The sequence below is a fragment of the Megascapheus bottae genome, chromosome 6 (assembly GCF_031878675.1).
Source record: "Megascapheus bottae isolate mThoBot1 chromosome 6, mThoBot2.hap1, whole genome shotgun sequence".
In the NCBI taxonomy this organism is placed as follows: Eukaryota; Metazoa; Chordata; class Mammalia; order Rodentia; family Geomyidae; genus Megascapheus; species Megascapheus bottae.
In genome coordinates this window covers 66,814,605-66,833,494 of record NC_143514.1, presented here as the reverse complement: position 1 = coordinate 66,833,494, position 18,890 = coordinate 66,814,605, and the positions used below count along the sequence as shown (strand labels likewise).

The 18,890-nt window shown below is 46.5% G+C and overlaps 1 protein-coding gene across 1 annotated transcript in view; it reads left to right on the top strand.

Annotated features, from left to right (window-relative positions):
- Positions 1-18,890, top strand: part of Ptpru (protein tyrosine phosphatase receptor type U) — a 68,923-nt gene that overhangs the window by 20,399 nt on the left and 29,634 nt on the right. Inside the window, exons 8-14 of the mRNA XM_090334006.1 lie at positions 8,539-8,847; positions 11,485-11,594; positions 11,904-12,105; positions 12,477-12,579; positions 15,157-15,430; positions 16,049-16,085; positions 16,638-16,776. Of these exons, the coding sequence (XP_090190132.1) occupies positions 8,539-8,847; positions 11,485-11,594; positions 11,904-12,105; positions 12,477-12,579; positions 15,157-15,430; positions 16,049-16,085; positions 16,638-16,776 (1,174 nt within the window). The remainder of the gene's footprint in view (positions 1-8,538; positions 8,848-11,484; positions 11,595-11,903; positions 12,106-12,476; positions 12,580-15,156; positions 15,431-16,048; positions 16,086-16,637; positions 16,777-18,890) is intronic.

The window sequence follows — 18,890 nt, the reverse complement described above, 5'->3', positions numbered from 1 at the left end:
TCAATTGTGAGGGTCCAAGGTCACTGACCCCACAGTCACGGTCACTGACCCCACAGTCAGTCCCCAACAGAGTAGTATTCCATGGTATGTAGGTACTACAACTGGTTTAACCATTCATCTTCTGAAGGACATCTGGACAGGTTCTGGCTTTTGGCCAATATAAGTAAAGCCTATGAGTGTTTGTGGATAGGTTTTTCATTTTTTCTGGGAAAAATAACCAAGTGTGCCATTGATGAATTGTATGATCATTTCATGTCTCTTTTTAATCAGAAACTGTAGAGTGGCTATATTATTTTACATATTCACCTCAATATATGAGTCACCTAGTTTTCTTTATCCTTTGCCAGCATTGAATGTTGTCATTAGTTTTTATTTTAAGCGTTCTGAGAGGTCTGGATTTTAGAACTATCTAAAATCCCATTCTATGCCAGCTTTTGGGAGCCCCTTGGGAGGTAGGTCTCAGTGTTCCTGAGGATTGAAATCCTGGGATTGCTTTCTGACAGAAGGTCTAGATCACATTATTGAACCTCTATAAACTTCAGTTTATTAAATGGGAATAATAAGAATCTTCTTGTAACTCATAGTGTGTTAGACTCCTGCAGCTCAGTTTACTGAGCACCTGTCCTGTGCTGGGCACTATTGCAGCTGCTAGGGGCGTTTCGAGTGAGATGGAGACAAAGACCACTAGCAAGTGAGGGCCTCAGGACACTGTAAGGAGTGCATGTGCTGGCAGAGGAGACAGATGATAGATAAGTAAACAAGTGGCAGGAATAGTCTGTCAGATGGCTGAAGTGCTGCAGGGAGGAAAAACTCGAGGAAGGGTATGGGGGGTGGGTATGGAGCGTTGTTGTATGAAACAGGCTCAAGGGACTGGATGCTAAGAAGTTGACATTTGATCAGAAATGTGAAGGAGGTGTGTGTGTGTGTGTCTTTGTGTACATGTGTGTATACACATGCATGTGTGTGCATGTATGTGAATTCATAAGCACATGGGGAGTGCTGGGAGAGGGCATATTCTAGGCAGATAAGTACAAAGACTTGGAGGCTAGAGCATCAATATAACCAGAGCTGCAGGTAGTTGGCTTTCATGACTAAGGGGAGATGGTAGAAAGGTACCTTGAAGTGAAGCTGGGGCTCTAGGACTCAGGCAATGAGCTAGAAGCCATGGTGGGGCCTGGAGAGCAGGAGTGGACATGGGCTACTTGTGTTCAGTGGATGATGGACTCTAGCCTGGCAGAGGCTAGAGGGAGACCAGGGAGGAGGTTCCTGCAGTGATCCATTGTGGAGATGATGGCAGCCAAGAGCAGAGAGCAAGTGACAGTCAGCAGTGGTGAAAAGTTAGTTGCATTCTGGTTTGTTTTGAAGCCAGAGCCTCCAGCATTTGCTGATGGATTGACCGTGGATAAGGAAGTGAGAAATAGCGACAAGTCCAAGATGCTCCGAGGTGTTTTGCCTGAGCTGCTGGTGGGATGGAGCTGTCACTTATTGCCAAAAGGCAGACTGTGCAGGAGGTGGTGTGACAGGTGTCATAGATCAGGAGCACTGCATTGGAGATGTGGACTTTGAGATACCATTAGACACTCAGGTAGTGCCATTCATCAGACAGGCGGATATATGAGAATGGGCTTCTGGGAAGAGTTCAGGATGCAAGTATAAATCTCAGAGGCATCAGTGTGGAGATGGGTGGATGGCATTTAAAGCCCGGAGATTGGGGGAGATCTTTCACATTAGTGGGTCTTCACAGGGCGATTTTATCTCCTAAGAGATGTTTTGTAGTGTCTGGAGACAAAATGATTGTTACAATTGGGCTTTGGTGGAGGCCAGGGGCCTGATAAACGGCCACATGACTCAGTCCCTCATTACCAAGAATTATCTAGTACAAAAATGTCAGGTGCTGAAGTTGAAGACCCCTGACTAGGTCCTTAAGTTTTTAGGAAGTGGGTTTATGTGTAAGAAAGCGATGTGGAGCCTAACCACAGGCCCTTCCCATGTCTTAGGTTAATTGTGGACAATCACATACATTAAAAGCACAGCATATGAAATTCAGTGTTGGACCCATGACAAGCACCCTGTAAATGCCAGCTGTCATTTTACTTTCCAGGGTACCTCTATTCTGTCACTTAGAATGAAAGGAATCAACAAGGTAGATTCTGGTGGCCCAGACTTGATTTTTTAGCTCTTCAGGAGGCTGAGATCTGAGAATCATGATTAGAAGTCAGCTCAGGCAGAAAAAAGTCTGTAGGACTATTACTTCCAATTCAAAAAAAAGCCAGCAAAAAGCCAGAAGCAGGGAATGTGGCTCAAGTGGTAGAACTCCATCCAGCCTTGAGAAAAAATGCCAAGTGAGAGCCCAGGTTCTGATGAGTTAAATCTCAGTATGAGCTTTAAAAAAAGTCAGAGCTTTGGGGCTTTGTAGAAAATCTCCAAGGCTTTCCCATTAGTGTGCAACTGGCGAAACAGACCCAGAGAAGGGCCTTTTCTATGATCAAGTATCTAGGTTTCACAGTGACAGATTTTGATTATTCCCTCTTTACAGATGAGTAACCTGAGATTTAGAGGTTTAGTTGCTTGTCCATATCTACACAGGGGAGTCCATAAGCAGAGCCAGAAGCAAAGCTGGAAATTCTTGATTTACAATCAAGTGCTTTTAACAGCAGCAGCAGCAGCAGCAGCCAACGCCAGTGTCTTGGACTGAGCCCCCTCTTTACGACAGGAACCAATAAACACTACCCCCGTTGGCCAAGGTAGGAGCTGGGGCAGGGGCCAGGCAGGCAGGCACACCTCATCCTGGCCCTTTTAATTACATGCTTCTCTTTGTGGACTTGGCTGCCTGCTCCATGCTCAGGTGCCTAGGCCAGCTGTGTTGTCATTTCCTCCACAACTCACCACAACTCCCCTCCCACTCTGTTATTTACTGTGAAAACAATAATACAGCATCAGTAAAAAGCTTAAAGAAACATTCTAAATCTTGCCATCCTAGTCCAACAGCTGTTTTAATTTTTCTGCCTTGTTCAATTCTGCCCATATGTGTGCAGTGCACATTTTTACACACTTGTAGAAAACACCCAGAGTTCTGCTTCATTTATTGATGCTGTGGCTTGTGCTGTGCTGTCTATTATGGCATTTTATTGCCTGTGGAAGTCGATTGAATGTCCCTGGCTGACAAGACTGTATGTTTCCAGGTTTGTTATTTTAAAGCATACTACAGTGAAAAATATTAGTGCTCATACTTCTGTGTTTCTCCCTTGAATGATATATATATATATATATATTCGTGTGTGTGTGTGTGTGTATGTGTATGTATGTGTATGTCTATGTATTTGTGCTGGTACTGGAGCCTGAACTCAGAGCCTGGGCACTGTTTCTTAGCTTTTTTTGTTCAAGGTTATTATTTTACCATTTGTGCCACAAAAAGCTTCTGGCTTTTTACTAGTTAACTGGAAATAAGAGTCTCATGGACTTTCTTGCTAAGACTGGCTTTGAACTACAGCTCTCAGATCTCAACCTCCTGAGTATCTAGGTGTGAACTACTTGTACCCAGCTTATTTTTCTTTTCTTTTTTTTTTTTTTGGCCCCTTTCTCCTTCTGGCCCTGCTCGCTCCCGCCACCACTCGGTTGGGCTCTGTTCACTTCAGCTCAGCTCGCTTCTTTCGCTCTCTGTCGCCGTCGCAGTCTTGTCTCTGCCACTTTTCCGGTTTGGTTGTGTCTCGTCTCTGCCACTTCCGGCTTGGTTGTGTATGTGGGATACCGAGGAATCGAACCCGGGTCTTTGTGCATGCTAGGCAAGCACTTTAACCGCTAGGCCAAACTCCCGGGCCCACCCAGCTTATTTTTCTGTCTTGAGTTATATTCTTTAGTGTAGATAATCAGAAAAAGGCCTTGACTATCATACTGTTGCTTTAAAACATGAATTTGCTAATTTATACTGTTAGTATCTTGTGTTATTGCACATGTGTTTATTAGGCACTAGAAGATGGATAGTTTGGCTCATATTGTCTCATCTGAATCTCATATTTGCTCTTTAAAAGTACATGTTACTATTTCCATCTAGCAATCCAGGAAGCAAATGTCCTCTCCCTCCCTCCCTCCCTCCCTCCCTCCCTCCCTCCCTCCCTCCCTCCCTCCCTCCCTCCCTCCCTCTCTCTCTCTCTCTCTCTCTCTCTCTCTCTCTCTCTCTCTCTCTCTGTCTGCATGTCCTGGTACTGGGTCTTAAACTCAGTGTCTTATGTCTTGTTTCACTTTTTTTTTTTCCCCTCAAACCTTATTCTCTGCCACTTGAGCCAGAGCTCTACTTGTTTCTTTTTGCTGATTAATTGGGCATAAGAGTTGCACTGACTTTTCTGTCTGGGCTGATTTTGAGCCATAATCCGCATAGCCTCTTGAGTTAGCTAGGATTATAGGCATGGACCACCAATGCTTAGCTTGATGTTTGTGTTCTAGAGACATAGTAATGTGCTTGAAGTTCCAGCCCTATGAAGGATAGAGATTGATGTGAACTCTGAGGCATTTCACCCCAATCCACAGGTCCTCTCACAACACACAGTACAATGTTCCAGAGCCTTTGCAGCCTCACTAGCATTATTAAAATCAACTTGTTCAGGGATGATATAACAGATATTAACCATTACCCTCCTTGCTTTAATGTGTGATCTGACCTCTGATCTTTCAGTGATCCATGGTTCTGAGGAATTCAGAGGGAAGGTTCTTTGCCCTTTCCAAGCTCTGCGTTGCCAGCATGTGTTGGCAGCTGTAGAGAATGCCTGGGTACCAGATGGTTTTTGGGCACAGAGAGACTCATGGATTCACACCCTTCAATCAACATATCAGTCTGTAGTCAACATTGTGCTTGAGCCATGAATCTGCTCAGATCTAGGGATTTGATCAGGGGGTGAGGGTGTGGGGGACAGAAGTTGGCCTTTTTCTCCAAGACTCCCAGACTAGCTGGTAGATGCCAGATCACACAGCTGTGGACAGTGAGATGCCCACACAAGGCAGTCAGGCCCTCAAGTCAGGAGCTGCTATCTTGGATCCTCCAAGGCACTTTTAAGAAGCACAAGCAGTTGCCAGTGTTTACAAATCTGAAGCTTTCCCATAAAAATCTGAATTCCTGGCTCTTTTGAAAACTGAGATGCTTTGGTGGCCACAGGCCTGGAGCTCTGCAGTTGCCAGAGCTCTGGCAGTTGCCAGGAGCTGAGGGATAGCTGCTTCCATGAAATAGGGCACCCGTGTGCTTGCTTGTCAGGAACTCCCTCTAACCCATGACACCAGTGTGCCTTCAGCCTCCCATTCTCTTCTTTAAATCCTGCAGGAGGATGCTTCCACTAAGCTCAAGGGTGGGAAGGAGTATGCTGGCATTTCCAGGGCAGAGATACTATAGAAGAACTATGGGGACTGAGACCCATTCTCACTAATACAAACAAAGCAGGTACCTAGCTGGGTTTGGTGGTGCATGCCTTTAATTCCAACCTTCAGGAGCTGAGGCAGGAGGATGGAGAGGCTGGCTGAGGAGAAGCCCTGACTCAGAAAATAAAACAAGTCATGGTTAGCTTCTATAGATACGCTAGGGCAGTGTACACACACTGGCCTCGACCAGAACCTGAATGCAGTAAATCATGCAAGACTTCTGAGCAGGATGGTAACTAAGCACACACAAAAACCTGTTCCTCCACTCCAAACACAGAAGAATGCTATCTTTAACTGGGTCCCAGTGTCTCACACCTGTAATCCTAGCTACTCAGGAGACTGAGATCTGAGGGTCAAGATTTGAAACCAGTCTTGGCAGGAAAGTCTGTGACCAGCCCAAATCCAGAAGAGCTGTGGCTCAAGTGCAAGAGCACTTAGCTCGAGCAAAAAAGCTACGGGACAGTGCCTGGACCTTGAGTTCTAGGCCCAGTACCAACACAAAACAAAATAAAGAACAGAATACATTTCAGGTTCCCTGGAGGCTGTGATATAGCTTGCCCTGTGTAACTATCTATCTCCTGATGTGGGAGTGTGGGTGGTGTTTGTCAGTCCTGGGCTTGAACTCAGGACCTGACCAATGTCCTTGGACTTTCTCAAGGCTAGATATCTACCACTTGAGCCACAGCACCATTTCTGGCTTTTTCTAAATATGTGGTACTGAGGAATCAAACCTGGGTCTTTGTGCATGCAAAGCAATCACTCTACCACTAGGCCAAACTACCGGCCTCAACTGTGATGGCATTCCTCATGGCATTGTAGGCAAAAAAACCCCAAAAAACAAAACAGTGCTTAGAGCATGAGTTCTGGAGCCAGCCAGCTCAGGTTGGGACCCAGTTTCACCACTTACTGTCTGTATGACTTTGTACAGGTTACTTAATCTCTGTTTTGCTAGTCCCATATCTGTATTACAGATAGTGCTAGTTACAGTACCTGTCTCTTTGGAGAATTACATGAGATAATTTTTTTTAAGCTTTCTAGAAAAATGCTTGACCTTTCCTAAGCTCTTCAAATAGTAACAGCCATTAAAAAAAATCATCCTATTATAGATTGTGTTTCCCCTTTTGCTTTAGTAGCCAGGGAACTCACCACTGTAATTGAATCTTATCATTAGAATCCTACCTAGGACATAATAGTATACATTTATGTTTCTGTTTTCCAATAATTTATTGGCATAATGAACTATTTGGCTATTATTTCCCCTGGTTTCTGTATATAATTGTATCATATGTATATCTATAAGATGTTTTCACAATAAGTTTAAGTCTTTAATAAGAACTAATGCTAAAACAAATACAGCAACAGATTGATTTAGACCAGCCCAATGTAGTTTAGGATGATCTTCGATTATGAGGTAAACTGTGCCTTTTAAAAATAATTATTTTATTTTTGAATTAGCATTTGTTTATAATATAAAGCAGTTTCACTGTAATTCCATGGATGTGAACAGTACATTCTGAAAAAAATGTCCCCCTCTCCATTATATTTCTATACTTGCCTCTAGAAAAATGCTGGAAAACTGCTCCTTCCCCCTTTTCCAAACACTGTTTACTAGGTTCATTACGTTGTCTTGATGATTACATTGTATTTATTGTTATTATTGTCATCATCATCATCATTTCAGGTCTATATTCCGCAAATAAGTACAAAGATATAGTATTTGGCTTTCTCAACTTGGCTTATCTGACTCAACATGACCAACTCCAGTTCCATCTATTTTCCCCCAAATGGCATAATCTCCTTTTTCTTTATGGCTGGGTAATAGTTCATGATATGTATATATGCCATGTTTTCTTTATCCATTTATCATTTGTTGGCAACCTGGGCTGATTTTGCTATTAGGCATTAGTGAATAGGTCTGCAATAAACATGAGTGTATAAGTTTTCTACTCTATATTGATTTAATCTCCTTCAGACATATGCTCAATATATGTGTGGCAGATCATAAGGATGGTCTATTTTTAGTTTAGTTTTCTTTCGGGAATCTTCATACTGATTTTCATGGTTTACATTTCCACCATCAGTGTAGGAGACTTCCTTTCCCCTCAGAATCTTCATCAGTATTTGTCTTTGTTTATGTTCTGACTGGAGTGAGGTGGAATCTTAGTGTAGGTTTGATTTACCTTTCCTTTATGGTTTAGGATGTGGAACATTTCTACATGTATCTATTAGCTAGTTGTACTGAGAATTGTCAGTTCAGTCCATTTGCCTATTTGTTCTTTTGAATATTCTGAATTCAGAATGCTCAAAGAATTTGAAAAAGTATATAGCTATATTGATTAGCTGGCCAAGATTTTTCTCCCATTCTGAAAATCGTGCTATTAAAAACAATTTACCCTAGTATGGTAGTGTATACCTGTAATCCTAGCATGGTGTGTGCATGTGTGTATATGTGTTTGGGTGCTTGGGGTAGGGCTAGGTCAAGAGGATTAGGAGATCAAGGCCAGCCTAGGCCATATGGAAAGACTTTGTGTTCAGAAAGCCAGTTAGGTGTAATTTTGTTGCTGATTTTTTTTTTTTACTAGTTCTGGGCTTAGACTCAGGGCCTGAGCACTGTCCTGGGGTTTTTCTCAAGGCTAGAGCTCTACCACTTGAGCCAAAGCACCATTCTGTTTTTTTTTCTATGTATGTGGCACCAAGGAATCGAACCTGGGTTTTCGTGCATGCTAGGCAAGCACTCTATCACTAGGCCAAACGCCCGGCCCCTGCTGATGTGTTTTACCCTGAATCTTCTGAGTGGTGAGATTGCAGAAATGTGCCACTATGCCTGGCAGTAGCTAACATTTTTGAGGCTTTATTGTGCATTAGCTGTATTGCCTTAAGCATCACAATGATCCCATGAAGTAGAGCCTATTGATGATTTCCCATTTTTACCTTTAAGGAAACTAAGGTTCAGAGGGGGTGCAGTAACACAGTGATTGCCAGCTACAATTGGCAGAGTGGGATTCACATGTGGTCAGTTCCAGGAGTCCTGTGAACTCCTGGGAGCAGAGGAAGGAAGACTTCTGGCAACTGATTGATTCTCTCTTCCTCTCCCTTCTCTTTTCCTCCATTCCCATTTCTTTTCTGCTTCCCTAGAGCCCATGAGGGCCCCCAAAGGCCTGGCTTTTGCTGAAATCCAGGCCCGTCAACTGACCCTGCAGTGGGAACCACTGGGTTACAACGTGACACGGTGCCACACCTACACTGTGTCCCTTTGCTATCACTATATCCCGGGCAGCAGCCACAACCAGACCATCCGAGAGTGTGTGAAGATGGAGCGGGGCACTAGCCGCTACACCATCAAGAACCTGCAACCTTACCGCAGTGTCCATGTACGCCTGGTCCTCACAAACCCTGAGGGGCGCAAAGAGGGCAAGGAGGTCACCTTCCAGACTGATGAAGATGGTAAGCATGCCAGCCTGATTCCCAGGCACCCAGTGCCAGATCTGAGACTAAAAATTACGTGGGGGATTTTGGTTTAGTGTCACACCAATGACACAATAACAAAGCAATGGTAGCTAATCATCATTTCCAGCAAGACTAGACTAATATTCATTGAGCTGGATTGGTATAGTTTCTTCTGCATGGGTTTGGGAGTATTCAGCAGTGAAGCTATTTAGATCTGGAGTTTTCTTTGAAGCAAGGATTTTTAATAATGGTTAGATACAGGAATATTCAGATTTTCTATTCCTGTGTCAAATTTGGTGTATTTTGTTTTGTGTCTAAAAAGATAAAATGGGAATTTTCAATTTACCTAGATGTATCTACATAAACATATTGATAATATTCTCATTTATCTTGTGTCTGTAGGATCTAAAATGATTTCCTTTTTTCATCCTGATATTGAGAATTTGTATGTTTTCTATTTGTTCTTGCTGAAGATATATATGTTTTATTAATTTTTCCAAAGAGCCTAACTTTTGACTTCATTAATTTTTTAATTGTTCATTTGTTTTTTATTGATATACTTTTTTGAATTTGGTTTTGCTGTTTTTATTTATTTATTTATTTATTTATTTATTTTTGCCAATCCTGGGCTTGAGCTCAGGGCCTGAGCTCTGGGCTTGGACTTTCTTAAAGCTAGAGCTCTACCACTTGAGCCTCAGCACCACTTTCGGCTTTTTTCTATGTATGTGGTACTGAGGAATCGAACCCGGGTCTTCATGCATGCTAGGCAAGCACTTTTAACCACTAGGCCAAACTCCCGGCCCCTGTTTTTTTTTTTTTTTTTAATGGAAACTTCTTAGACCATTAATTTGGATCCTTCCTCCATCACTTTCTCCCTTCCCTCCCCTCCCCTTCTCTTCTCTTTTCCTCTCCCCCTCCTTTTTCCTTTCTCTCTTTCTCCCCCAGCTCTCCCTTTTTCAGGACAAGGTCATATTATGCAGGCTAGGATGGCCTTGTATTTGATCCTTGGAAGTTTTGTGGGATTATAGTATATACCATTACCACCTGGCTTTTAAAATGTGCATTTAAAGCTACTTGTATCCCTTTAAGCCCTACTTTAGCTGCATCCCATAAATGTTTGTGTAGAGCCTTGTGCATGCTCAGCAGGAGTTCTACCACTGAGCTATAAACCCAGTCTTCCCCTATATATTTTTTTTTTCTTTTTGCCAGTCCTGGGGCTTGAACTCAGGGCCTGGGCACTGTCTTTGGGCTTTCTCGAGGCTAGTGCTCTACCCTTGAGACATAGCACCACTTCTGGCTTTTTTCTGTGTATGTGGTACTGAGGAATGGAACCCAGGCTTCGTGCATGCTAGGCAAGCACTCTACCACTAGGCCAAACTTCTGGCCCTTCCCATAAGTTTTGAAAGATCTTTGGTATCATTCAATTAATTTATTTTCGAATTTTTGTTTTTGTTTTTCTTTGACTCAAGAGTTATTTAGAATTACTCTCTTCCTCCTCTCCCCCTTCCCCTCCCCCTCTTCTCTTTCTTCCTCCTTTCTTTCCCCTTCCCCTCCTCCCCTTCCTTCCCCCCCTCTCTTTCCCCTTCTTTTTTCAGCCTCCTCCTCTTCCTTCTCCACTTACTCCTCCTCCTTTTTCTCTCTTCTTTCTTCTTCTTGCCTCCCACAGGCTGTCCCCATAGAGAACTTCCACTTCCCTACAATGGTTTAGCTGTTTTCTTCCTAAGTGAAATTCTTGTTAAGCCTGTTGTAAAGAGTGTGCACTAAGCCAGGCACTGGTGACTTGCAGCTGTAATCCTAGTTACTCAGAAAATTGAGATCTGAGGATCAAGGTTCAAAGCCCACCCAGGCAGGAATTTTCATAAGATTTACTTTCAATTAACCATCAAAAAGCCAGAAGTGGATCTGTGGCTCAAGTGGAAGAGCATGAACCTTGAGTGAAAAAGCTGAAGGACAGTTCCCAGGCCCTAAATTTAAGCCTCAATATCTGTGGGTAGGTGTATATAGGTGTTTACAGCCCTCCCCCGACATCTACACACACAAGAGTATGTATTAACATCAAACCCAAGCTATGCCTCCAAGTGTTCACACAAAAATGTTAACAGTACTTATATTTGGATGGTGCAGTTGTTGGAGCGATTAATTTTCTTTTATGCTTGTTTAGATTTTATCACTGAACATATTGTTTATGTAATTAGACACTTTTAGACAGGAAAACATCTCTACCCACAATCCCAATGCCCTAATGTAACGGTTTTCATTTCTCTAGAAAATCTCTCTCTCTCTCTCTTTCTTTTTGTTTATAATTATCAACTGGATCCAAATAGGAGACTTCAAACATTGTCCCTGGCCGAATGCCATCTGCACAGCAGTGCAAATTCAGCTGCCCTTTTGGAAGATTAGGGAGCAAGCTGAGTATGAGACATGGTGGATGGGTCCCTCGAGGCTTTATGCACGCCACATCATTTAGGCCCGGGGAGGGAGGGGCTGCATCATCCTCGATTCCTAGCGTAAAGAACTGAGTCCCATGTTGAGTAGTACAAGTGATCCAGCTAGAAAGTGGCAAGGCTGGGATGAGAACAATGTTTTTTGGAGCCAAAGCCAGCTTTCCTCTGCCTTGGCCTCTTCCCCTCACAGTGCCTGGTGGGATTGCAGCTGAGTCCTTGACCTTCACTCCACTGGAGGACATGATCTTCCTTAAATGGGAGGAGCCTCAGGAACCTAATGGCCTCATCACTCAGTATGAGGTAAAAGGGGGCCCCAGGTGGGAGGTGAAGGTTGGAGGATAAGGGAAATCAGAGGTGGGCATCTTGGTTCCTTCTACTATGACTACTATCACAGGGTCTGTGACCTGTGGGCTTTGGACAGGGGCCCTGGGGGCAGGAAGAAAAGGTAAAGTGCCCAGAAGCCTTGCTGGAAGGGAACCCACAGTCCTGCTTGGCCTCCCTCTACCCAGTGCACCCCTAGCTTCCCTGGAACATGTCATATGTCAGGCTGTTGGATCAAGGCTGCCTATATCTGCCCTTGTTCCAACTCTCTGTTCATCCTGCCCTCAGATCAGCTATCAGAGCATCGAGTCATCAGACCCAGCAGTGAATGTGCCAGGCCCACGACGTACCATTTCCAAGCTTCGAAATGAGACCTACCATGTGTTCTCCAACCTACACCCTGGCACCACCTATCTGTTCTCTGTGCGAGCTCGCACAGGCAAGGGATTTGGCCAGGCAGCCCTCACTGAGATCACCACCAACATCTCAGGTGAGCTGGTCTGAGCCTGGCCCAGCCTCTGTAGGAGATCCATCCCAAGGTACCTGGAGCACCAGGGGAGGGGCGTAGGGGCATCCTGAGGGACCCTTGCTTAGGTAAAGGTCAGTTTGGGGGTCCACGTCAGGGATTAGGGAGGATTATGTCAGAAGGGTCAGGAGACTATGGTCATTGGAACCTAGGGTTGATTTCAGAGGTCAGTACCCAAGGTCCAGAGTCAGGGAAGTTTGAGTCAGAGGGAACAGGATGCCAAGGCCCCAGAGGGTCTGAGGATGGAGGATGGAGATGGATGAGGCTGGAGGTCTGGTCCTCCTGATCTGGTGGCTAGGCTCCATGCCATGTCATGTCCCTGTGTCCTTCCCCAGCTCCCAGCTTTGATTATGCCGACATGCCATCACCCCTGGGCGAGTCTGAGAACACCATCACCGTGCTTCTGAGGCCAGCTCAGGGCCGAGGTGCACCTATCAGGTGAGAAGGCCTGCATTGAGAGGCCCCTTCTGTGATCTGGAGCCCCACCCCAGGCCAGCTCCCTTGCTGCCCTCAGCCTTTCACTGGGGCTGAGTTGGAAGAGGCCATCCTGGGATCCTGGGCAGGTAGAGCTGATAGTCACCCCCTTAAGGCCATCATGGGTGGCTGTCATGCTCCCTGGGCAGTGTCTAGCCTGGAGAAGGGACTGCCCAGGCTGTTCTAGGAGGACTTCCCTCAGGCACTTGGGAGAAGTGAAACTCTGGGAGCCCCGTGTCTTCTAGCTCCATTCCTGGAGACACAGGGGTGGGCTTTGCAGAAGGCGAGTGCAGTCTTCCAGACAGGGCTGCTTCTAGAGTGGTGATGGTATGGTTTTCACCTCTTCTCTCCAGAGGAAGGGGGGCTGCTCTGTATGCTGGCTGTCTTTGCTGGGGGCAGGCGTGAGTGGGATAAACCCTAGGGCGGGTGTATCTTGTATGATAAAGAGGTGACATAAGCCAGGCACTGGTGGCTCACAACCTTTATCCTACCTACTCAGGAGACTGAGATCTGAGGACTGAGGTTTGAAGACTCTTAGCTTCAATTAACTAGCCAAAAAAAAAAAAAGGAAGGAAGGAAGGAAGAAAAAAGGAAATAGAAGTTTGGCTCAAGTGGTAGAGCACCAGCCTTGAGTGAAAAAAGCCAAATGGGGTTTGGCTTTTGTGAGGCTGAGTTCATGCTCCTATATAGGCACAGAAACAAACAACAACATCAAAACTCCATGATGTGGTGTGATGGGTGGCACGGAGGTGTGAGCATGTGAGAGGCATGTGTAGGGGAGATAGGATTGTGCCCATGTGTAAGCTTGAGGAGTGTGGATGTACTCAATGCTGGCTAGATGTGCTAGGGACTTGGTGTGCACAGTCATTTTAGCCTTATGAAACCCCATGCCCTCACTGTGCGTGTCAGGAAACTGGCATAGACAACCCGAGAACTTGCCCTTAAGGTCTCAAGGCTATGAGTGGCAAGGCTGGGATTCAGACTACAGGTTTGTCTGTAAAGCCTGTTTCTCCTCTGGAAGCCACAGGGTCTTCCCATTCTTTGGGCCTTCATCTGCAAAGGTGCATGCAGGAGGAATAAGTGATGGTCCTTGGTGAGTCAGCCCCTAACAGTGTCCTAGGTATATCTTTGCTTCTTCTTCACTCTCCCTCATCTGCTGGGTCTTCTTATTTATTTACCATAGCAGATCTGTCCTGAGCTTTTTCCCAGAGCAACAGGGACACTCAGGAAAAAGTGAGGGTAACTGTGACGTGTTTTGCTTTTGTTAGGACCCTGGACCTTTGTGCAACTTGGTTGGGGAGATTTTAGAAACTGTCCTTCTTCCTTGTCCTCTTGATGGATTCAGTGAACTTGACTAGGCAGGGTCATCAGGAGTTGTTGACAAGGTTGGGTAGGAACAGAGAGAAGGAACATGGAGGAGGATAAGGCTGGACGGCTTTGTGACCTAGCATGTCCCTTGTTGTCCTGGGCCTCAATTTTCTTACTCCATAAAGATGAACATTCTGGAACAGTTAAAGTCAGTTGCCATCATTTCTGGGTGACCTGAGATAGTGAGAAGCCTGACTCCAGTCTGTGGAAGCAGAGGTAGAAAAAAAGCCTAGGCTGGTTTTTACAGTGGGCTAGAAATGGAGAACAAATCCATGTGGTGGCTTATGCCCCAATTCACTGGAAACCTACAGAGAAAAAGCCAGAAAAGTTCCCCCTACCCCCATCCCCCACTGCCACAGAGAATGTCTGAGGTGGAGATATGCTGGTGCTGTCATGGGAAATATCTAAATGTCTCACTGCCTCACATAATCACCCTCAGCTTTGTCCCACAATGGAGTTGGAGAAGCTCACAGCAAAACCCCATTCAGCAGAGAGCTGAGATAAATAGGCCCAGAGCCTTCAGGGGTAGGGCAAGTCAGAGTGGGTGGGTGGGCAGGATCGGAGACAAGGCCTCAGATTGGCAGAGGAGAGGCTTGTAAGGACTGACAGGGCACTTGAGATGTAGCTTCAAGAATGTCCTTGATTGCTTAGTGACCATATCTTCTACTAGAAGTCAGTCCAGGGAAGATCAGATCCCCCAGTTCTCAGCACAGGGCCTCTCATCTGAGTAAACATTTTCTGAATGAATAAATGAATGAGTGACCGAGTGAGTTTGGTATAACCCTGTTCATAATTAACCAAATCCCAGAAAGGAACCATTGGTAGCGTTGGATCAGACACCAGAGGACTCACTGAGAAGAGAGGCAGGGGTCGGGCTTAAAACATGGTTCTAACAGAGCATGACCATGATTCCCTGGGCCTTGGAGAGTGGCAGTAGCAACTGTGCACACACTGTAGCTAAACCTGTCTGGTCTTTCTTTCTGCACTCTGAATTACTCCTGTTTTACAGAGGAATTAATAGAGGCCTGGGGAGGTTAGATCACTTACTCAGCTAGAAAAAGGCACAACGATGGAGGTAATCCTCAAGGGGCGTGATCCTAGCCCTGGCCACCAGATGGTTCTGCAGGTCACCTGGCCTGCTGTGGTCACTTGCACTGTCCCTTCCCTGTCCAGTGTGTACCAGGTGATTGTGGAGGAAGAGAGGCTGAGGCGGCTGCGGCGGGAGCCAGGTGGCCAGGACTGCTTTCCAGTGCCTCTGACCTTCGAGACAGCGCTGGCTCGAGGCCTGGTACACTACTTTGGGGCTGAACTGGCAGCCAGCAGTCTTCCTGAGGCCACCCCATTCACCGTGGGCGATAATCAGACCTATCGGGGCTTCTGGAACCCACCACTTGAGCCCAGGAAGTCCTATCTCATCTACTTTCAGGCAGCCAGCCACCTGAAGGGGGTGAGGGGCCAGCTGGGCCATGGTGAGGGAGGGTGGGGTGGTGGTTTGGAAGGTTGAGTTTCTCCACATACCCTCAGGCTCAATTTCTCCCCTTCCCATAGTCCCATCTTCTTCCCTTGATCTCTACCCTCCTGGCTCCAGGCTTTTCCCCACAGAGCCCTACTTCTGTTTCTGAACCTTCTTCCCTGCATTGCTTTTTGTCCAGAGCCCAGCCTAGTCCTTATCTTTCCTGAACCCCTGTTTTCTATGCAGGCACCTCTTCCCCAAGGGGATCATCTCATTGGCCTTCGGAAGCCTGGTCTCCTTCCAAGGCCAAACCCCACTCCAGGCTCCTCCCACTTCAGATTGCTCTTTCCTGGGCTTCTTTAGTTGTACAAGGCCCCTAGGCCTAGTTCCACCCTTATTTATGGGGCCCTAGTATCTACTCTTTCTTGTTACTCCTGTATTTATTGGCCCCTCCTTTCTAGGCTCCAGCCCCTAGTCCTCCTGCCTAGTGTAATGTCATATAATTTGTACTTGACAAAGCCCTTGCCAGGCCCAAGAAATCCAGACTAAGGTTCCTGTCTAAGGAGGTTTGTGTCCTTAGTAGTACTGAGATTACTCTGTCTGTGCTTCCAGGAAACCCGGCTGAATTGCATCCGCATTGCCAGGAAAGGTAAGTCTGTTGGGTTCCTTCAAGTTCCTCCTGGTGGACTGCTCTCTTCCCTGCTCAGCTCTGGGGAGGTAGGTCCTCAGGACCAGCCCATTCAGCAGGGAAGAGTCACTGTGCTTAGACCTTGAAGGTGGGGGTACTGGTTCTGGTTTGTGTATCTAGAGACACTGGAGAAGGTAGACTGGGGCTATCCTCTTCTAGACATGGAATGAGGTTGCTTGTGTTTTGACATGCCCTGACCATGCCATTAGATACAAACACTTTCAGGAGGTCAAGAGGGGCAGGTCTGCAGGCCCCAAAGGTGCTTTCTCTCCTTCTTCTGGAAGATAGGGAGTCTGGGAGTAGTGGAAAGGGGGAACAGTTTTCACCTAACACTGAATACAGGAGGCATGAGGAGTGTGGGGAAGAGACGGAGCCAAGGCAGTGCCCAGGAGCTGAGCTGCCCTTTGTGTATGTTTGAGCAGCCAGGTCTGTTCTTTGGGGCTCACACCTCTTCAGGCAGGGCTCTGTGATTCCTGTGTCCCCTCTAATCTTCTCCTGCTTTGCCCTCCCCAGCTGCCTGCAAGGAAAGCAAGCGACCCCTGGAGGTGTCGCAGAGGTCGGAGGAAATGGGCCTCATCCTGGGCATCTGTGCAGGTGGCCTGGCTGTCCTTATTCTCCTTCTGGGGGCCATCATTGTTATTATCCGCAAGGGGTGAGTGAGGCTGGTACCCTGGCTTACCTGTGGTTCCTGCCCCTCGAAGGCCTGATGGGCACAGAGGAATTTGTGTGTGGAGGGCTTCCAACCTGGCATTGGACTTACTGGATTGACCTGAGCTGGGTACTGGGAAGCCATAAGACTGAGCAGATGGAGTTTCTGTGGGACAATATAGCTCGTGGGGGATCTAGTTAGGGCCAGGTGTCACCATTCCTGGCAAGGTGCTCTGCCTAGTGCCAAGAGCTGTGCTGGAAGCAAGTGCTGCCCTCCTGTGACTGCAGGGGACAACCTCTACAGATATGAAGGTGACCCGACTTTGAATCCTTAGCCCACTGCACCTCCAGTCAACTTGTCTTTCCCAGCCAAGTGGGTTGTTGTGGTGGACCCATTTCAGGGGTGGGCTGCTCACTACGCTTCTAACCAAGGTGCTGAACCATGTGTCTCCCAAGAGGCCTACCTCACTTGTTCTCAGCTTGGCCTGGGCACTGCTACTGTGGATCCCACAACAGTTCTTCAGGACCTGTGGTTGAAGCAACCCTGTTTTATGACCCAAGGCCCCCCAGGCCTCATGGTGGGGTGGGATTGTTTTTGGGTGTATTTTGTACAGCTGCACTTAGAATCCAGAACTTAGGACCTTTGAAGTTTAGAAGTCCAGGACGGGGGATTTTAAGACTCTCGGAATGTGGAATGGTACAGGCTTCTGAGGGAGAGCTGACAGGTAGTATAATGACATCTGGTCTAGTGGTTTTGAATCTTTTTAAAACAACAGAACTGGTCTGCAAAACACCAATATAAAACAAAAAATCCAAGCAAACACAACCCATAAAACTGCCTATACTTTCTCTAGCACTCTAGTACACAGAGAGGAGTTAGAGGTAGACGTGAGCTCGAGAGACCTTTCCAATCTGCAACCCCTATGCCTTCCCTATGCTACCTCATTCCTAACCCCAGGCAGTGTAGTCCCAGCATCTCAGCTTCTGGGCCCAAAGGGGACAGTGGACCCACCCAAGATGACTCCAGGGGTCCAGAGGCAGAGCTAGCCTGGTCCCTCCCCACCTGAGCCATGGTTTTTTATAACTGCTGCTGCTGCCAGGCTGGGCACACATGGGAAGGCTGGCTCTGCAGTTTTGGAGTTTCCAGGGACAGACAAGTAACTTCTAGAGAGATGATGGAAAGCTGGCCAGGGCCAGCTTTGCCTGAGGCCAGGCAATAGCAAGAGAATCAGACTATGCCAACAGAGAGGGAAGGGTGGGGGCATGGCTTACCTAAAGCTTCAGGCTCTTGAGTTCCTTCCTGAGTCTCTGCACAGCCTCATGGGGCACAACATTTTTAATTATCACATAATGAGTGAATACTGTGTTCCAGGAGCTCTGCATGTACCATCTATTAGTGCTTTCCTTGGTTACTGGCCACCCATCACCTGCCAAGCATGGTCTGGCACTCAGAATCCAACAGAAAACATTTCTTTCTTGGGTCCTGGCAGGTTAAGTAAGTCTGATTCCCTTGTTTACTGATGAAGAAACTGGAATTAAAATAGGTTGCGCTAGCTGGGTGCTTGTAGTTGGCGCCTAGCTTCTCAGGAAGCTGAGATCTGAGGATCACAGTTCGAAGTCTGCCAGGGCAGAAAAACCTGAGAGACCCTTATTTATAATTAATCAGAAAAATAAAAGCCAGCCTTGAGTGAGAAAAGCTAAGGGAGCCCCTGAGCTTAAGTCTCAGTATTTGCATGCACACCCGCACGTACACACACACACACACACACACACACACACACACGCACACGAGCGAGTTACCTACATTGCTCCTTTGAGGGAATAGCTTTCATTTGAATCCAGGTCTGAACATGAATGCAGAGGGCTCCATTGTAGGTACCCTACAAATAGCCCTCCCTGAACTTCTCCCCAGCAAGAGGTCAAGGGAGACTGGAAGTGGCATGGGGTGGAGAGGAATGGATAAAGGGATATTTGAGATTCTAGAAGTCTCTTTTTGAGGCCATATGGGGATATCACTCATCTGCCCTGAAAAGAGAACACCTGACCAGGATTTGGCTAGAAGAAGTAAGGTCAGAAGTGCTGCCTGGAACCACCTAGACACCCCATTTTGCCCTTGCT